A 20,478-nucleotide genomic window follows, 5' to 3' on the forward strand; every position below is an offset into this window, starting at 1 on the left:
GAGTAAAAGCAGCAAGTTAGTAACAGTAAGAGGAAAGCCCATGATTAAAAATTGTTTTTAACAAAAGTTTTTGTAACAATTAATTTTTTCTGGAATATATGTGGAAAAAATTAGTTTCTCTGAGAGACGCTTATTAAATTCATTTTCATACTATATTTTTGAACATTCTTGTTTTTGATAATTTGGCCAATTTTGAGAATTGTAATTTTATTTTGAAAGCCAAAAAAACTCAGAATTCAAGAACTCAGATTTCCATAATAAAAGCGATTACTTTTTTGTAATACGAGTAAATAATGTTTTTTTTTGTCACAGGTGCAACACGATTTAAGGAGGTTGTTTGTCTCTGAGAAGTACCAGTTTGTACCCATTGCCTACAAGCCATTCCAGGAAGTGTCTTCTATACTCGACGCCATTAAAGTAAGTTAGAACCAACATTCGCTCAACAAAATTGATAAAATAATTTAATGCTAAAGCTAATTCCTTATAAAAGAATAAAAATAAGTTAAAATAAGTGAACTACTTAGCCATTAAAATATTAGATAAAAAGCGAACATGATCATTCCGAAGAATTGCATTAGATTGAAGGTCAAGAATAGTTAATCATAAAAAAATATTGTTTCAGGAGAAAAACTTGAGAATCGTAGTTGGTCTCTTCGATATGAAATTCTTGGCAGATTTTATGTGCCAGGTAAGCCCACTCTATTTTTCTGCTACTATGTTTGCTAAGAAAAAAATCTTTTTCCTATGGCAAATCCAATTCACATCAATTAATTCATGTGCATGTTATAGGGATTGTATCTGAAAATTACTTGCTGCTTAGTAGAAAAAAGTGATGCGCCTAAATTTCTACAAACATGCGCCTTGTAATGAAGGAAAACTAGTGAATGTATACATTTTCAGGCCAGAGAAATGAATCTTTTATCATCCCGACATCAATGGATATTCGGTGGGTTCAATTTGAACTCTGCAATGGAGCTGAAAAACACGTACTGTACAGACAGCAGCGGCAAAGTAATTGAAGACGGATCTGATTCTAACCTGAAAATATCCAAAACTTCTTTGTCGCGGATTTTGGAGGGGTCATTCATTATTAATGTGCACATCAAAACAGAGGTGAGCTTAGTAGATTATGGGTTTTGAGATAACAATGAATTTCCATGACAACTTTTTTCCGAATGCCATTATACTTGACTTAACGAATTATCCCAGTTTGGTTGTGAGTTTGTTTCGAAGTAAATTAGAGATTTTAGAGGAGGACAAGAAATTTTTCCTTTTTAATATCATAGTATAATTGTTGCTGAAATGTCCAATCACAATCCTATGATTTCGGTTCTATTTCACGACATGCATTCGTTAACCGAGCTAAGAAACAAAAATTACATAAAACTGCTTTCGTCCTGGAAATTTTTAAGTATAATCTTTGCACCCTGGAAAAGTTTAACGATTTTTTTGTTGTTAACTTCTTGTTTGAATTTCTTGTCATTCTAAAAACATTTTAGGTTGGAAATCAGCCGATCTATCTGAACCAGAGCACCATCCTGTATCAATACGCCTTCGAAACAATCCAGTTCATCTCCACAACTCGAATCTCAAACTTCTGAATCTTCTCAATTGAATCATTTAGAAGATGATAACTTAGCAGAAATTAACTTGACGTCAAGGTTTAGTTTCGGAAATGGATCAGAAGTTTCGTCCAATGACAGAGAAGGAGAGTTAGATATATTCCAGTTTGCTAGAGGTAAGAAACAAAGTGTTTTGACATGAAAGAGTGTTAGTTTCGCCATGCAGTAGCGAAACTGCAGCATCTAAAAAACTGATAACCCCTAAATTTTTAATTGCAAATGAATCCTTTTGAAACAAATTTGAAGAATAGTGTTTTTAAGTGTTTTGGTGACACAGACAAAGCAAATCCTCCAATTAAGAAAAGCACATAATTGACCTAAAACTGATGTTTTAACCAAACTTCATTTTAGGTGCGAAATTGCAGCTTGTCGGAGTGTTTTCTGCACAAGACAATTTCTACACAAACATATCAGAGCCATTCTGGAAATGTGAGTTGATATATTTCCCTTACATTCACTCGGAACGAGGCTCTTTTTCTTGTTTCTTCACCTCAAATAAGCATCAATTTTGTTTATTTTACCAGTGGATCTGCAAAAATTCTGTCTGTTCATACTTTGCCTATTTTTACTGAACTTCGCTGTAATTAAAATCCTTGAACTTGAAAAAATCAATCATCTAATTAGGCTGGTTCTTGACTGGAAATTTCAAAAAATTGAAAATGACCCCAAGTCAATGAAACTAGAAAAAATCATATCTGAATTGATTTGATTTTGCCTAGAAATGTCAAAAACAAAAAAAACACATCTTTTACTTTTGATCTGAAATATCATTCACCAACGCAAAGAAGCATATATTTTTTTCAACTAATTTGATCGTTATTTTTTGAATAGATGACAACTATAATGAATGTCTATAGGGCTAAGAAGCCTTTACCCTCAAACTAGCAACCGTCACAAAAACAACAGCCTTGGGGTTATTTTGCTAGAATACAATTTTTTCAAATTTGAGTCGTGCGCTTAAAATTGTCCCAAATCGACCGGAAAAAAATATAATTCTTGAGGCACAAACTTACTGTTTATTTTTTCACAGATTTTAAAACGAAATATAAGATAAGCTGGTCAATCTAGAAAAAAATGATTTTTGAGTTTTTTCTTGTATGAAAAATTATTGTTCACAACTTCATTGCTCAAATCGCGATAATTTTCCTTGAGAAGTTAATTTAAGCAGATGCAATTAAGTAGATCAGTTTCGTACGGAAGAACCGTTTTGCCATTTTTCAAGAAAAAACATGCTCGTATGCAAACTATTGAAAAACGGGCTGGATCCCAAAACTTCAGCCTTCGACACCGATCGTATGTTGATCAAAATCACTTGTTGCATCATGAATCAGTTTGGTAATTCCATTATGCGTGCTAAACAAAGCAGATCTCTTCTAGTTTTTCACCCTTGCCCGACCAACCGCTTTTTTTTCACAAAATTACTGAAATTCTGAAGGAAAAAGTGGAAGCGAGCTTTTTAATGGCGAAGTGAGCTCGTGATTTTACTCCTTTTGTTTGTAAAAGTTAGCAACACATGAAAAAACCAACCAGAAAACTTGGCTTAGGGTTATTCGATGGCAAATGCTTTCAATTCCAGCAAATAATCTTGAAGGTGGACGATCGAGGCTAGTGTTCTGAAAGCTAACAAAATAAAGTAATTGTTCCGACACTTAAAAATGGGGAAAAATTTTAGATTCGGTTGTTTTAGGTTTTGTTCTTTTATTTCCAGAAACCAGAAACTTTTGCTTACCTAACAGCAGTATCATTATTAGCTCTAGTAAGTTGAACCAACTGGATGCTCTTCATGACATAATTGCTGCTGCAGGACGACATTCCTTTATATCTAGTTAAAATTATAAATCATATGAAAATGGATTCCCGATTTCTGAGCAAGTACCTATTTCTGAGCAAGCAGCAAATTCTGAGCCAGCAGCGATTTCTGAGCACTTGCCCAGAAATCGGGAAAACATGATCATTGTGATTTTTAATAATAACCAGGTACAAAAGAATGTGGTCCTACAGCAGCAATTATGCCATGAATACATTCCAGTTGGATCAGCTTGCGAGAGTCATTACTGAAACTGCCGTCACCTAACCAAAATTTGCTAGTTTTTGCATCATGTCAGACCTAACTAAAATCGAAAACCTTAAAGGCCGCCAGATTATTTTGGTTGACTGGTTTTTGAAGTTTTCCTCTATTTTTTTTTAAATTTGCTCTTGTCGGAAGAACAAGTTGTGTCAAAATTTTCCGTAAGAATGTTTGAACGTCTCTTGCTACTGCATTCAATGGTTGGAAATTTCCGTTGCAGTTTTGACGTTCTTTGATTTTGCACAGCTATGATTGTTTTTGGGCTTCAATTTTCCAGAGATATTCTATGGTTGTGTTTGCCACGTTGATCGCGGACTTTTTGTGCACTGTTAGCGACAATTATTTCAATTTTTGCTGCAATTTTTTCGCAGTTCAAAATTATTGGATTATTACTGGTTTTGCAAAGCTTATGAGCAGTGGTAACTAAGATCGTTTTGATGCTGCAAAAACAGTGAAATGGAAATCATCAGTAATCATTTTCAATAACAAAATAGAGTAATGATAAAGTTACACTGAAAAAATTGTGTCATTTTTAGTCAAATGAACAGTATAAATAGTTTTTGATCAAAAATAACAGTAATTTTTAAACATTTGATTGTTTATAGTGATTATCTGGTTGATGATAAAAGTAGTTTATCACACATTTAAATCGTTTTTTTTGTGTTCATTTTTCTGATAAATTTTTTTTTGTAAAACTTTTTCACGTTGGACTCGTTTAGTTAAAGAGTGTCACGCTCAGAGCTGATTTTCGAGTAAATAAGGTTTCACTAAATTTTCGTTTAATGCCCTAGTTGACAAAACTAAAGGCAAATTCAGGATTTGATGCTTCAAAATGTCTGTTGTCTTTGTCCATTTTGAACATCATTTCCTTTGAAATTCAGTAAAAGTATTACATAGACCAAGAGCAAATGAGTTACCGTCTATGAAATTATCAATATCTAATTTCAATGATCAACCAAAGTAATCCGAGTTGGTAGTAAACGCCAAATTTCCTCACCTGCACTAAGTTTTCCAATTCGCGCGAAAAAATAGGAACCAGCCGAGTTGAGTAAAGTTGTCACACTGGATGCTTCAATTTTCTGGCTAAGAATGTTTCACGTCACATGAACAACATTTTACTCCGCTTATTCAAGAAAGATTCCATTTTGAATTAAAATTTAGTGCAGATGAGGAAATCTGGCATTTTCAGACGCGGATTACGTTGGTAATTCATTAAAATCAGATATTGATAGTTTCATAGAGGGTAGCTCTGATCATTTGCTCTTCGTCTATGTAAGAATTATCTGAGTTTCGAAAGAAATGTTGCTGAAAATGACCATTGAAAACAGGCGTTTTGAAGAGTAAAATCTTGAACTTTCAAATTAGCTCTGTTCATTAATGGCTCAACGAAAATGAGTGTTTCAAATCGAGATACTACAGCTTGATTGTCCGTACACACTCCTCAGGAAAATAAAAGATTTTTAAAAAAAAATTTTGAATTGTTTTACAAAAAATTACTTCTAAAATTTTGCTGGCACTCGCATGAATTAAATAATTGCGGCGTTTTTTTAAGAAAAAAATTCCTTACTGAGAGCTTTCAAGTTTTATCAATTTATCTTTCTTTTGTTTCAGCCGGGAAGCCCCCTAACGACAGTCCGAAAGTGGTGACAGTGGTGACCCACGTGACCTTCCTTTTCTATCTCGGCCTGTCCTTTCTCTCGCTTTCCGGCATGATACTATCCCTCACCTTCCTCGTGTTCAACATCAAAAACAGAAACATCAGGTGAAAGCAGTAGTTAAAAACCAAAAAAAAAAGAAATTATGACCAATACAAAGTTATTGAGTCACCCTTCACTCTCAAACACACGCACAGACAAAAAAAATTTGCTCGTCGGAAGACGCTAAATCAGGCCGTTGAGTCAAATTAATATAAGCCAAAACCTATCAAGCGGAAAAAAGATGGGAAAAATCAAAACCGAAAAAAAATTTGTTGTCAAAATTGTTTGTGAAAAATTACAATTTCTAAACAAGCTACATAAAAGTTTCGAACCTGCAAACCTCGATATTTGAAGTTTACGCCCTGGTCTAGCGGCGACGAACGCGTAACAATAGGAAAATACTAGACACAGATAAAGAAGCAACGTAGGAATAAAAAGCCACTGTAGTGCAGCAAAAACTACATCAAATACTAATAGACATAATTTCGCATATGATAATTTGGAAGATAACATACTGAAGGCATCAACACTTATTTTGCAGATTATAAGTTGGAAAGCATTAAGCTACAACATGCATTAAAATGCATTTCAAAAAATTGCGAGATATATTGTGAGTTAAAAAATTTCTGAATTCGAGTTTTTGTTTTTGTTATATGTTTGAAACAAATCACTTTTTACGGTTTTTTTGATGAAATAAAAGTTCATCAACTGTGATAATTTATTAATAATTGAATGTCAAAGCACATGCTATTGAATAGCCGTGAAAGTTCCATAAAAATTGGCACGAACTTTTTTGACTTAGGTAAGAAAACAAAGAGTAGTCGTACTACTAAACTACGCTCAAAAAATTGTGCTAGTGTTATACGTGTTTTCAGCATTTTGTGCAAATGAATCCTTTCCAGAAGGCGTTTGCATCCCCCTACCATCTTCCCCCTAAATACTGGTCTTGATGTATACTGGTCTTGATGTATTCGCTACTGGTCTTGATGTATACACTCTAAAGTTTTAGAATGCTAAAGCTTAAAGTAAATAAAAATTAAATATAAAAAGTAAACCTTAATTAAACTAAAAGTTATTTACATAAATCTGCGCTTTTAGGTTCATCAAGATGAGTTCGCCCAATCTGAATAACATCATCATTGTGGGATGTCTATTGAGTTATGCTAGTGTGTTTGTACTCGGATTTGACAATAATATGGCCCAAAATGTTCTCAAGCTCAAAAGCTACAACGCCGTCTGCTCAGTAAGTTTTATCAAATAATTGGTTGAGTCATATTAATTTTTTATTGGGTTATTCGTTTTTGATCATCAGACACTTTATCACTGAATTTGATCAGATATTTTTAAAGTTGAGACCCGCGTTGACAAAAAGCTAGTCATACATTTGTCAAAATAGAGTCCATAAAATCTGTGCATTTAAAAAGTTGCATAAAATTTGAAAGTAAGCCACCCTCATCTAAGAAAAGTGAAAAAAATACAATTATAATGGATTTTTTTGGTCTAAAATTGTAACAAAATAATCGGTTCCCATGTTGCCCTCCGACAACAAAATCGTACAAAAATCGATTATAATCCATTGTTTCATCAAATCGAAAACTAATTGGAATCCATTTGAAATCAAATAAAGTTGATTGTTTTTTCCAGTATATTTTTGTTTCGCGTCGTGCGAATTTTTGCAATAATTTCTGCATTAATCAAATGAGTAATTCAGAAAGTTTGCAGAACGAGTGCACAGCCTACTCAAATTGTAAAATTAAAGTTTCTCAAACGGCAAAAGATTCCATTCCCAACCTCCTCCAATTGTTTCCCCTTTGAAATCTTACCCCGTAAAAATTGTCCATTTGTATTTTACCACTGCCAAATTGCATTCCCAACACCACCACCAGAACCAATCACCCCCTTCCATCCCCCTCCTCAATATTTGCCTCTTTGTCCCTTACCCCCCCCCCCCCCCCTCAAGCATACGCAAACATTTATACCTACATACAAACGTTGTCCAGCCAACCCCCACCCCTCTCCGCCCCAAGCAAATTAAGCAACAAAATTGAGATTTGAGTAACACAAAATAAGTAGCAAGAATCAAACTTTCAAAAAAAATTTAAAAATTGAATAACAAGTAACCAACTTAGTTTAAAATTTAAAACGTGCAAGCGGCTTTGCGTGTTGGAAAGGCATCTCAGCAAAGTGGAGAAAAATCTATTATAATTGACTTGCGATAGATTTTAATGCTTTACAAAAAATTGGCGCTATATTAAGGGGCTATTTGATTTAGGGGAGCGGGTTGCGGGGGTCGGACATCTCTCTCTCTCTCTCTCTCTCTCTCTCTCTCTCTATGTATCTCTCTCTCTCTCTCTCTCTCTCAGGGATTCGACCACATCACCAAAGAAAGAATCCCACCTCTGTTATTTTTTTATGACATCCATTTTCGGCCGAACAACATTAAAATTTTCAAAAGTCCCATTTGTAGCCGATATATACTATTTTAAAAGGGGAGCGCGCGCCAAAAAAACGCAGGTTTTTGGTCGAATTTTTCCAAAAACGCCCAAAAAGGGCATTTTGACATGTATTTTCAATAAATTAGGGACATTATAGTGAGTTAGGAGAGCTCGAAAAATCATTTTGGTGTACCTAAATTTCTTTTTTAGAAAGTACGCCCCCTTGCAAAAATCCTAGATTATCCTCCGGAATATAGTCCTTTTTCAATATACAATAATAGATTACTTTTCACTTTTTCATTCCTTGACAATGAAACTCAAATTTGATAGATTTTTGTCCTTGGAGCTCTAGTGCGGGTAACACAAAAGCAGGCGTTTTTTGAGTTTTTGAGCATTTGAACCACTTTATAAATGAAGAGTTTCGGAAATTTTTAATTTAGTAGGCTGATGTCGTGAATAGGAAATACTATTAAGTTTTTGAGGCAATGTAACATTTTGAATTGTTTCTTTTTTTTTTAAATTGAAAGAGAAATGCGAGTCATAGTATTCCATATACAAAAATTGTATGATTAGATTTTACCCAGGCAACCCATATATGGAAGAGTAAAATTTTTTTGTTTTTTATGGACGTTTTTAAATTTTTTATGATCTGCAAAAAAATATTGAATGTTCGGTTTTCATTCCATGAAATCTCGAAGGTTGCGACTTGGTAATTTTGAAATTATTGGTCAAGTCAGGAGACAAAAAATATCGGCTAAGAGTTCCGTTTCTAAAACAAACTGAGTACTAATTTTTTTTTTGGAGCTGAATAAAAATAAAAACTTAGAGGTCAAAGTAGACTATTTGAGTAAAAATTATAGAAGAGCTGTTTAATCATTCATACAAATCAATTTGACTACTTCTAATGCAACTCCAGCAATATTTTTGTCATAATCAGTTCAGGCTCCGGAACTATTATTTTAGTGAAATCTTCTCCGACTTTTTTGAAAAACCATTTGCTGGAAAGTTATTACAAATTCAGAAATTCAAAAAAAATGAAACTTTATTAGTTATTTTGAAAATGTTTTCATAAAAACAGCCGGCTAATCTTATTTTTCAACCGATTCCCGATTCCGCTTTTCTAATCTAAATATTCTTTGATTCGCAAAAAGAAGTTAAGATAAAACCTATAAACCTTGAAACCTAATAATAACTTTATTTTCCACCTATCTCTTTTTTTCGGAAATTTTTCACCAGCTACGTCAACAGGCATGACCCATGGAGGCTTAATTAAATTTTTGAGACAGAGAACTAAATTTTGCCCACCGTTCCCGTGATCTAAAAATCAATTATTTTTCTTTTTTTTTATTAAAAACTCCAATATCGAATATTTAATTTCTCTTTCTGATCTCTTGAAAAACCTTTCCCGAATTTCGCAGTACTTTTGATATTAAACTTTGCCTTGATTGAAGTTCCCCGGGTAATTACGCAAATTAAACAAGCAACTTGATGTCGAGAGTGTATTTGATTTGCATCAAAAATCAAGAACTAGATTGGTTACTAATATATTATGTTACATTTTGATCTAAGTTTCTATTTTGAGGAAAAAGCTTCTTTTTAATAACGCTTACGGTTGCAAAGTGACCGTATCAGAGTCATTTCAAAGTACTTTTCAAAAAAATTATTTGGGTTGGTGCAGAAAAACATAGAGAATTGATTTGGACCTATACAACCCATAAAAAGTTCTTTCTTTTTTTAAATGAAAAATTCCTTAAAATCTTCAGATTTCCACGACTATTTGATAAATTAACTCCAAGCTGAAGAAAGAAATTGAATATCTCAAGAGCCATATTTGAGTTTTCAACCCTAAATCTGCTCATAATATATTAGATGCCTTCTTGTAAAAATCTGTAATTTGTAAAAAAAAAATTGATTGCCAAATATATTTTTCTTTTTAAAAATTTTTATTTTAATAATTTACATTTTACTAAATTTTTTTGAAAAATTTTGTTTCAATTTTATACATTTTTAATTTTAATAAAGATTGCCAATTTTATCTCCAAAAGTATTGCTTTTTTGGAAAAAAAAATATTTCAATTACTTTTCATTGTTTCAGATTCGAGCGTGGTTCCTGACTACAGCTTTTACTCTGTCTTATGGCTCAATGTTCAGTAAGACATGGAGAGTGCATCAGATTTTCACAAACGTCAAAATGAAAAAGAAAGTAAGCGAGTCAAGTTTGAACCGGGCCAAAAAAAAACCTTGAAAAACGTGATTATGGGTTCAAAGTATTTTAAACAAAAGTGAAAACGTTTATTTTTTTCACACGAAAATTACAAATTTCATTTGAATCTGGATTATTTTGATTCAATTTGAAATACACATTAAAATTACTTGTTAAAATTTAATGGATTAACGAAACATATGATGTAGTAATGCACAGCAGCACCTCAAACCCGAAAATTTTTCCGTTCGACCCAAAATATTTTAGAGAACTATGAATGTTTATTTGTTCATTTAGGTGATCAAGGATTACCAGTTATTTGTGGTGATTGTGTTTTTCCTCTTCATCGACATTCTTTTACTAATCAGTTGGCAACTACTCGACCCAATGACAATCAAACGCACCCAATTCGCCACTCTGGTTGGTCAAACATTTCAACCAATCAAATTCAAGATAATTAATTTGGAAAAATCAGGCGGGTTTACGAGTATTGATGTAAAAAGTAAAGTTGCACCAAAGGGTGAACTTGAGGCCTCCTATTTAAGAAATCCCCTCTTCGTCGCCAAAATAGTCTCTATTTGGGTTTAATTCAGAAGTTTTATCGGCCAACCAATTTTAGAAGATTAAAAAACAGCGCGTCCAAATGAACTAAATTTCAGGGAGAATGGGCGGAAAAAACGAAAAAGCAGTCATATAATTCCACACATGGATTGTATGACAAATTTAAAATTTAGAAAAGCGCAGGGATAGCACTTTCTTTAGTTAAATTTTATCTTTTTAAGAATTAGAAGAAGAAAAATGATTTATCTAAAATCATGTAAAAACAAACTTTAATCGTCATTTGTTTGTAACTAGTTACAAACAATTGATATCGAACCATTCAATTCAGCACATGAAATTAGAAAGAATAGACGAAAAAGCATTGCGCGCCTACTATCATTTTGGAGATAAAACTGGCAATCTCTAATAAAAAATAAAAAGATCTATCAGAGTTGGGTCTCGTGAGGAAAATTTGGACCACTTAATAATTTACCATCCAAAAAAGGCTGATAGGAAAATTCAGTAACAAAGTTTTCCATTGGAGTTTATCAATTTCAATCAGACTTCAGTATTTACATGAAGCACTGAAAAAACTTAGATTTGTTAATCATTTTCAATCATTATTTTTCATCAAAAAGTCTATTTAAAATCAACATTTGATCAACGACTCATTTTATCTGGTCATAAATATCATTTTGAATAAGTTTGCAACAAAAACTTTTAGCCGCCAGTGCCGAGTTGTTTTAAAAAATCAGGTTTATGCGGTTTGCAGATAATCTATGAAAGCTATCCAGGCAAAAATTATTTGTGCTGAGCAAAGCGCATTTGTTGCTACACATGGCCGTCTGTAATATAATTTCACGTGGTACTACTAGTAGAACTAAATCAATCAGGCTGTGGTAGACCTGAAGCTAGAAGTCATTTGAGAGCTCGTACTCACACACAATCAATGCCATACCAGGGGATCCATTAAATGATCTGACGCTCTAGAGGTGATCGCCTTTCAATTGTACTAAGTGCTTCTCCTGGTCTTTACCCTCTCTGGTGTTCCGACTTTCAAAGAAAAATTAGAATATTTATGCTCAGAGTAGTTTTTCATTCATACAATTTTACTTCGTTTTTCTAGCTTTTTTAAATGGAGTTTAAGGATCACCATTTGAAATGTTTTGATGTGCTGAGCTCAAAAAAGTTAAAGTTTTTTCGGCTTTGATCATTTCTTTATAATAGGTCTTGGCGGTCTGAAAGTTTTTAATTTGACTAAATAAAGACGTTCCATCAAACCGCAAGCGTCAATTTAACCCCGGTTTTTCCTTACTTTGAGGCAGTATGTGGAATTTTTACACCTTGTGGGGGCAATATTTTATAGAAAAAAGTTCTGTTTTTTTTTTCATTTATGTTTGTGAATTTTTATGCTTTGAGCTTTTGAGTTTTTTGCTCTGAAGTTTTTTTAAACTTCTCATAATATGACTTATTCCCTAGACTTTAATCGACAGTCGGAACAATCGAACAGTTATGTCTTTTTTTGGATTGAAAATGGAAATTTGTTGCTAGTTTGATTCATTTTGCAATGAAAACAATTGTTATTAAGTTTTATCTTTTGATACAAAAACCGAAAACGGACACCAAAAATTATCGCTTTTTGCTAGGTAATCAATATAATTTTGGTATCATAATACTACTTGAAAGTTAATTTAAACTAAATAATTTTATCTAGCTTTTTTTGAGACTCGCTTATAGTGAATCTGTAAATTTTTTTTAATTGTTAACATAATTGTCTTTTAAACCTGAGTTGTTAAATAGATTTGATCAAAACATGTGTAGTATCTTTTACAACTACAAAATCAGTCCAATTATATTGTAAGTTTGAAGTCATTTTTTCGCGCTGTTATTAAATTATCATTATACCCATTAGTTTTATAGGGTGATGTAGATACAACCAAATGAGTTTGGGATTTTCACCTATTTTCAATTATGCTTTTTGTGAAAAGGGAGCCAATTTGAAGTTCTTATGGCCCCCAATGTTCTGAGGCAATCGAATTTTTGTAAAATTTTTGCAAAAACAATGATTGAAAGATACTAATTATTGAATCTTCTGTTAGTTTTCCCCTAAAGTTTATAAGAAAGCCAAATTTATAATTCTATTGACCCCCCACGCTTTGAGACAATTGCTTTTTGTAAAAAATATTTTTGCAAAAACAATGAAATGATTGAAAGATACTAATTATTGGATCTTCTTCTAATTTTCCCAAAAGTATGAATTAAGTCTACTAGGATAGTAGATGTAGTGTTATAGTTTGTTTTATAAAATAAAATTAGAATATGGTAGGCTGAAAAGTGGAGAACTCAGAAAAAAACCCTCGTCTTCTCGCGCATCCAAAACTTTTTTTATTGAATTGAGTGACGATTTTAAGTTCATGACAAGGAATTTATACAGTAGCGGGGATTAGAACCTCTGCCCATGATCCAAAGTCCCCCTTTGGTACTTTTCTAAGACTTCACTTTTCAACTGACCACTCTAAACTTTTTATAAACGAGACTTTGGCGCCACAAGATACTATTTTTGAGAGTGGAGCGCTCGCCGAAAAAACGTAATTTTTTAAATCAAACTCCAAAACCTGCCTAAAACGTTTTAAAAGGCACACCTTGGTCCATTCCCTTTGCGAAAAAAAATCGATCTTAGTTAATAACTTAATCCATGTGAAATCTTTTGCTTTAATATGATTTTGTGTTAATTCTGAAAAACCAGAACAGATATCATAAGACGATGTTTATACGTATATATGGCTAAGAAATACTGCTGCGCGGCGGCACAACAACCGTTATTCGAAACAGTAGAACCTTCAGAGTGGCCTAATTTTAACATGATGTAAATGATAAAATATGCGGCTTTTCTTCCGTTATTCGCTGTTAAATTTTCGGTTTGCTGTGTTCTAGTCTATCTCGGCGGACGAGGAGCAGGTGCTGTTCTCGGACGGGTGCTATTGTACACACATGGCCAAGTGGCTCGCACTACTCTACGGATACAAGGGACTCACCATGGTTAGTAGTCATCACATTAAACAAAAGTAATCAACACAAACAAAAAAAACTACAAAAAATTAGTCTAATTTTCTTTATTGTGATTTGAGAGAGAGTTTGCTATGTGAGGCGGAATTTCTAATAGCAAACAGTTTGTAAGAACCAGAAAAAAACGATGGTACTTGTTCATCAGTTTTTAATGAGTCCCGCAGTTTTTGGTGAGTCCCATTTGAAAGCTCGTTAAGAAGTGTGGTCCCGCCAAATCACTCGAAATTTATTTGAACTATTTCAAGTAGATGAAAACAAAAGGAAAATTCGCAAAACTTCTTCTTAAGATTTGGCACTAACGTTTTTTTTTAAATGAAGTTATTTAAAATAATAATTCACTGGCAAAACTTAAAAACTAATTTAAAAAATTTTCTATGGCAGCTCTACAGGACCTCCGTATAAACAAGGTTTTGAACGGGATGATACTTCTAAACCAGTACTATGAGATATTTGTAAAAAAAAATATATATTATTTTCCGAAACATTTTGGCGTAACAATCATAATGCTGACTAAAAATGAAGAGATTATTCTGAGGCGTTTTTTGAAGTTATCCATCAAACCTATGAAGTATTGTTGCAAACAAATCTTATTTATTTGGTCAACATAGTTAGATTTTTAAGTGTATTCATATTTCTGTTGCATTCTTGTTTTTTGTTTTGTATATATGTCCCTTGTAACTTCCTATTTGTATATATTTTCAGATTTGGGAATCAATCAGAGTTTGCCGAGTAGAACAGTCAAAATTAGAACAAAAGAACGGTTTTCGGGTTGGAAGAGCAATGGGAGATGATAAATTCTGAAAATAAAAAGGAAAAGGGTTATAATTGAAGCTAAATTATTTTCCCTATGGTTAAAACAAAAAATTTAAGAACGGGTTTTCAAAATGGTAATACTGAATTGAATTTAATGTGAACCCCAATTATTTCCTGTTGAATTTTAAGCGGCAGAAAGCGAATCTCTCTCAAGCCATCAAGCACCGAATTTGTTTGATTATTGCATTCAAATTGCTACTAAAGAAAAATTCAATCTGTATTCAAAAATAAGGGTAATAAAGATCAAGAAAATGAAAATGTAATAGGAAAAAATTCAATTTTCGTGACAATGCCACTACGACCGAATGCCCCAAAATGAAATAAAGATCAAGAAAATGAAAATGTAATAGGAAAAAATTCAATTTTCGTGACAATGCCATTACGACCGAATGCCCCAAAATAAATGTGGGCCAAACAAACTGAACCATTTTAAGATTCGGAAAAAATAAGCCAAGAAAATCTGTCACATTTGAACTGACTAAAAATATTGATTGGATGGAGATTCCGATCATTCAGTTTTTTTTTGTCAAGTGAATAGCCCGCGTTGTTTCAACTTTTCAATTGTTATTTCTAATTTCAGTTATTCGGTTCTTTTTTTTCTCCTGGTAAGACCCGTTTAAATGTTCTTCTGGACCAAGAATTCCTCCTAAATAGCATACTATCATGGCAATCAAAATATTTTTGGATTGGTCCTCAGACTTTTTTTTTGAAAAAATGGTCTGAATAAAAAAAACCATCCCAAGCATATGCAATCCCCGTTTTTTTTTCAAAACAAAAAAAACTCGTAGGTTGTTTCAGTTCAAGTATTCGGCCTTTTTCTGGGAGAAGCCCGTGTAAAAGTACTTCTGGACCAGTACAACTTCCTTCATGTCGCCATATTATCTAAAAGCAATCAAATGTTGTATCAGCTGTTCATTTTTTATTTCAGATATTTTTTTCTCATAGGTTTTTCAGGACCTGCGTACCCTTTAATGTGCCAAGCTAGATCTGAGCTAAGTCATTTTATGAAGAGCAATCGAAAGTTGTTTCGTTTCAGCTGTTCGGCTGTTTCCTGGCGTGGGAAACTAGGTCAGTCACCATCCCCGCCCTGAACGACTCAAAATACATAGGCATCAATGTCTACGTCGTCATGCTCGTCTGTCTTGTGAGCATTGGTGTGACGAGTGTAATCGAAGATGCAGATCACAGCTTCATTCTAGTCTCCACTCTCATTCTATTTGCAACTACAATCACACTATGTTTGGTATTCGTTCCCAAGGTCAGTCCTGGCTTACCTTATTTTTTTGTAAAATGGCAAAAGAAAAATACCCGTTTTTTTCATAATAGCTGTCGCGTCTCTTTTCGTAAAACAGGACGAGAAATACAAATTTTTTTGTTTTTTAGTAAAAATGTTTTTTTTTGTAAAATAGGAATTGAAATTTAGAATTTTTTTAAAATGTTTCTTTAAGTAAAATCAGAACAGGTATTGAAGTACGTCTTTAATATAAAAAATGAAATTGAAAAAGTGAAATTTTAAAAGATACGAATCACAGTTTTTTTCTGCTGAATTGAGCGCAATTTTAAATCGATATCCCCTCAATTTCAGTGAAAGTTGAAAATTCAGCTGAAATGTTTACACCACTAAAATGTCCATTTCTCTGAAATTTGTAATCATTAGTAGTTGCTTGCACCTCAAAAGTTTCTTATAGTTTATTTTCTTAGTTCTATTATGCAGACAATTATCCAATGTTTGTTTTCATGATAGTTTCTACTATTCTCCAAACATTTTTGTAGAGAGATTGAGATTTTTTGAACCGACTATCGACTTTGTGGGTTGATTTTTTCCAAGTAAGTATTGATTTTTCAACAAGGCTATTTGGACGGGATTTTTTCATTTAATGTGAAAGCAAAGAGTGTTCCGATTCAAAAACTTAAATATAATTTGTCTGCGACCATTTTTTGTAAATCCAAGTGAGGTGAAAATCCTATCAAAATGAGCAAAAATAGCGACATACCATTGTTCGATCACTCAACCAACAGCTTTGTAGACATGTATGCTACCTTTGCGTCACAAACACTTGGATGTACGTAAATTAAAGGGCTTATAAACCTAAACACTCATTTGAAAGCTGCTTTAAATACTCTGATTTATACACGAATAAGCGCTGGAAAAAAGCGATCACTGGGATACTACTGAAAAACGATAATTAACGGTGGAATTTCAACCCAGGAAACTGTTTGACGCCTTGAGCTCAAACTTGAAAAGATATTCACCTTAGAAATCAATTTTTGTAAGGATATGGTTTTTGAAAATTTTTATAAACAGTATAAAGTTAATTTTTTTATCGATTGTTTTAGATGGAAAAAATTTACTTCAGGGGCAGTATAAAAATTCAGGAATCTGCCCTGGCATGGACAGCCTTGCTTTCATTTGTTAATGTCTGAGATTTTTGTATCCACTGAAAAAGTGAATATCTTGTGAACATATTTCGAGATTTAGTTACAAATAGGAATAGAGGGTCACTGCGCAAGTATCACAGAAGATTCCGACTTTTTTTTCAAAAGTACAATAGAAGTAAAATAGATAGTAAAATAGACATATTAGACAACATTTTTTCTAAAAAAGGACAAGAGAAACAAAATAATTTAAAATCTTGTTTGTCTAAAACTTTTTCACATTTTTTGCAGGTTTTTTTGAATTCTTGAAATTTTTACCCTCAAAATATCGCTGAAAAGAACGTCAAAAGCTAATTTTAATAGTTTGACTAAAAGTGAAATAGTTTATCCTTCAATAAAAAGCCTGTTGACTTGCGTTTTTTTGCTCAAATTTAAACTAAAAGTAGAAATATGTAAGCCGGTTTTTCTCAACAAAGAAATATCTTTTGGACATTTTTATTGTCCATCAAATAATGACTGAAAGGTCTTGAATATGACTTTACAGTCGACCAATTTCGATGGTTTTTTGTGATACCAGACATGCATGTTAAACAAAAAATAGAAAAAAGAAGAAAAAACTACAAAACACCAGTAGACACAAACTCCTCCCCGTTTTCATATATCGGAACAAAAAAATATGATCGAATCATGAAGAATCCTAAATTTACTTCACTTGACTTAGTAAAGGACCGTCTGAACATTCAGAGTTTTGCCCTGGTACAAACCCTTGTGTTTTATGCTTCCTACATGAGTTATCGACATACTCTTTTTCTAGCAATATGACCTTTAGTTCACGTCTGACCTTTAGCAATATGACCTTCAGTTCCCGTCTATGTATCAGATATGTAAAATCAACGTCACACTAAAGCACGATTTTTTAAATAGGTTTGCAATTTTGATGGTTTTTTGTGATACCAGACATGCAAGTAAAACAAAAAATAGAAAAAAAACTACAAAACACCAGTAGACACAAATTCCTCCCCGTTTTCAGATATCGGAACAAAAAATTATGATCGAATCATGAAGAATCCTAAATTTACTTCACTTGACTTAGTAAAGGACCGTCTGAACATTCAGAGTTTTGCCCTGGTACAAACCATTGTGTTTTATGCTTCCTACATGAGTTATCGACATACTCTTTTTCTAGCAATATGACCTTTAGTTCACGTCTGACCTTTAGCAATATGACCTTCAGTTCCCGTCTATGTATCAGATATGTAAAATCAACGTCACACTAAAGCACGATTTTTTAAATAGGTTTGCAATAGGTGTGCACCAATCAGGGGGTGGATTTAGCGAAATTCGACAACCATCACAACCCACCTTCTCCCCCTCCCCAAAAAAACTCCCTCCAAATTTTTCTCGGGTTATTAGGAAGACACATCCGACAAAGGTCCCCTTTGGTACTATTTTTCGACATCCCGTTTTGTTCGACCGTCCCTAATAGTTTGTAACAATCCACTCATTCCACCAGAAAAAAAACTCCTGAACCTGGAACCTGCTCCTCGTCCTCTTTGTTTATATTGTAGCACTATTCATCAATTATGCGATTCAATGTTATCATTTCAAAATAGTTTTAGATGACCGTTTTTAGTTTATTTTGTAGTTGCACTATCAAAACAACTGGTCTAATGATCATGTAAGTTATGCTTATTGATTTGAATTAACTGCTTCTCTATACTGCACTTCAAACTCCACATATGCGGCGGCCACCGAGTTGTTGAAATATGTTTGAAAAATGAACTCCAATAAATATTTTCAGCACTTATATGTACATAATTAAAATAATGTTTTTTTATGTCTGTCGCACATGCATTCCAGAAAAAAAAACACATTTTATTCGAGAAATATCATTTTCAAAATGTTTTAATTTCAGAGTTCATTTTTTGTCTACTGCTATTAAACTGAAAACATTATCTTTGGTAAGCTAGTTCACCGCTTTGCACACACAAATTTTGTGTAAATTTTAAAATTTCTGGCCTGAAACTTGTCTGCTTTCTAAGTCATTTTGCACGCGCTAAATTGCTTGTTCACTGTTCACAAAAAATACAATAATTTCTTTGATTCTTTCTAAGTACTGGTCCAAATTCGGAATAAATTTTCACCTGGAGATTTTTTTTAGTTGGTCCAGTTTAAGAAAGTCGACATGACTCAACGACAAAGATTCAGCGTAGCCTCGAACAACAAGAAAAAACCCAACCTTACTCGAAGCGCCAAAAGCCCACCTCCGAACACGAAACTCCCCGCAAAACAATCACCATCTCCCCGAAATAACACAAGAAAAAACAACCCTACTCCCTGTGGAACTGTTGTCCATTCTACAAATGCGGGTTCTAAATATAACACAACTTTAAACGTGGAGAAATTGGAGATGGGTTCGAGGAAGACTAAACATAATAATCATGATAATAATATTTCGAAAACGAACATCACAGCTATCAATTTATCTCCAAATATAGAAGGGGATGATGCGCATTCGCTGATGGTTCCTTCCACCTCCAGTGCCGAACACTCTCAGACTCGGAACATGATTGAAGGGTTGCAAGTGGCAGTGAAAAGTAATGCTGACACACTTAATCAGGTTTGCATATTTGTTTGCGTACCTGCTGGGCTCACCTCCATATTTGAAAAATGCTTATCATTAATTCCAAAGAAGCAGGCGCTAATCTAGGATTTTTTAGAGGGGGACGGGGGATCGGGGTGGTGAGGGTTCACAATTTTTTCGGAAATTTTTGTCATTTTTTGCAGGAAACCGCAAATTTCTCCGCTGCAAGCAGAAGTAAAAAAAAACACGCCAAAACGTTATTTTGACGCTATTTTTGGAAAGCTCTGACCATATTTTTTATCGTGCTCTCCTCTCTCAAAATTAGTTTATAATGACACCGAAGGCACTTCTAGAAAAATTTAAAGTGTCATCAGCAAAAATAGATGTCATAAACTTGCTACCAAAGGGGGACCTTTTGGTTAAACCGGGCCGAAAGTTTTGAAACCAAGGAAAAAAGTGAAGATTTAGAATCGTCGGTCGGCTCCGTGCAACTTTCATTTCGAAGCTTTTTTCTACTATACTTTGAATAACTAACTGAGCTAGCTTAGCTTTTGTTTGTCGCTATTAAACATTACCTTATTTTTAAATGATTCTTGGAAGTTATCTTAATATTAAGCTGTTTTTCAAGTAAAAATACTGAATTTTGCGTCCAACAAACAATTCTGTTTTTCAGAAGCGATTAGAAACTGAGGCAGTTCGGGAAAAAATAGAAGCATACTTCGGCTCTGACATTCTTTCCTCAATAAGCCAGCCAAATAATGCCAGAATAACTACAATAGTCAAAGTTCACAACAACCCGACAGGCGACAATAGCGATGACGTAATGTTGGGAGATGTCCGAACGAAGGCGAATGTGACGACTAAGCTGTCGTTTTTGAATGACGTGGAAGTTATTTGGGACAAAAGCACTGAACATGGATCGCAGGAAAAGTTTTGAATATATCAGAAATCTTCCCTTTTCAAAATTATAACATATATTAATTAACGAGTTGTTGAAATTGAAATTTTCTTCAACAAGTTTCAGAGCATAATGAGAAAAAATGGCTGATTCCGGGATTGAACAAAAAAAATTCA

At 33.4% G+C, this 20,478-nt stretch overlaps 1 protein-coding gene across 2 annotated transcripts; it reads left to right on the forward strand.

Moving 5' to 3' along the window:
* The first annotated feature begins 1,615 nt into the window (after positions 1–1,615).
* LOC134855328 (gamma-aminobutyric acid type B receptor subunit 2-like) lies at positions 1,616–20,387 on the forward strand. 2 transcript variants are annotated; one of them, XM_063871824.1, is made up of 11 exons: positions 1,616–1,738; positions 1,974–2,051; positions 5,302–5,452; positions 6,486–6,630; positions 9,918–10,025; positions 10,323–10,445; positions 13,500–13,604; positions 15,481–15,702; positions 18,466–18,498; positions 18,982–19,440; positions 20,078–20,387. In XM_063871824.1, the coding sequence occupies exons 3-11, from the start codon at positions 5,400–5,402 to the stop codon at positions 20,339–20,341; spliced, it is 1,512 nt and encodes a 503-aa protein (XP_063727894.1). In that variant the 5' UTR covers positions 1,616–1,738; positions 1,974–2,051; positions 5,302–5,399; the 3' UTR covers positions 20,342–20,387. The 2 variants fall into 2 exon arrangements, with proteins under 2 accessions (XP_063727894.1, XP_063727895.1); XM_063871825.1 differs by lacking the exon at positions 18,466–18,498.
* The last annotated feature ends 91 nt before the right edge of the window (positions 20,388–20,478 follow it).

Source organism: Symsagittifera roscoffensis, chromosome 10 (assembly GCF_963678635.1).
Source record: "Symsagittifera roscoffensis chromosome 10, txSymRosc1.1, whole genome shotgun sequence".
In the NCBI taxonomy this organism is placed as follows: Eukaryota; Metazoa; Xenacoelomorpha; order Acoela; family Convolutidae; genus Symsagittifera; species Symsagittifera roscoffensis.

Bases quoted from the DNA above. Each gene is read 5' to 3' on its own strand.
- LOC134855328 (XM_063871824.1), top strand. From the start codon at position 5,400: ATGATACTATCCCTCACCTTCCTCGTGTTCAACATCAAAAACAGAAAC. The intron at 10,446-13,499 runs GTTGGTCAAACA...GCTGTGTTCTAG, and splicing joins GCACCCAATTCGCCACTCTG to TCTATCTCGGCGGACGAGGA. The intron at 15,703-18,465 runs GTCAGTCCTGGC...TTTATTTTGTAG, and splicing joins GTTTGGTATTCGTTCCCAAG to TTGCACTATCAAAACAACTG.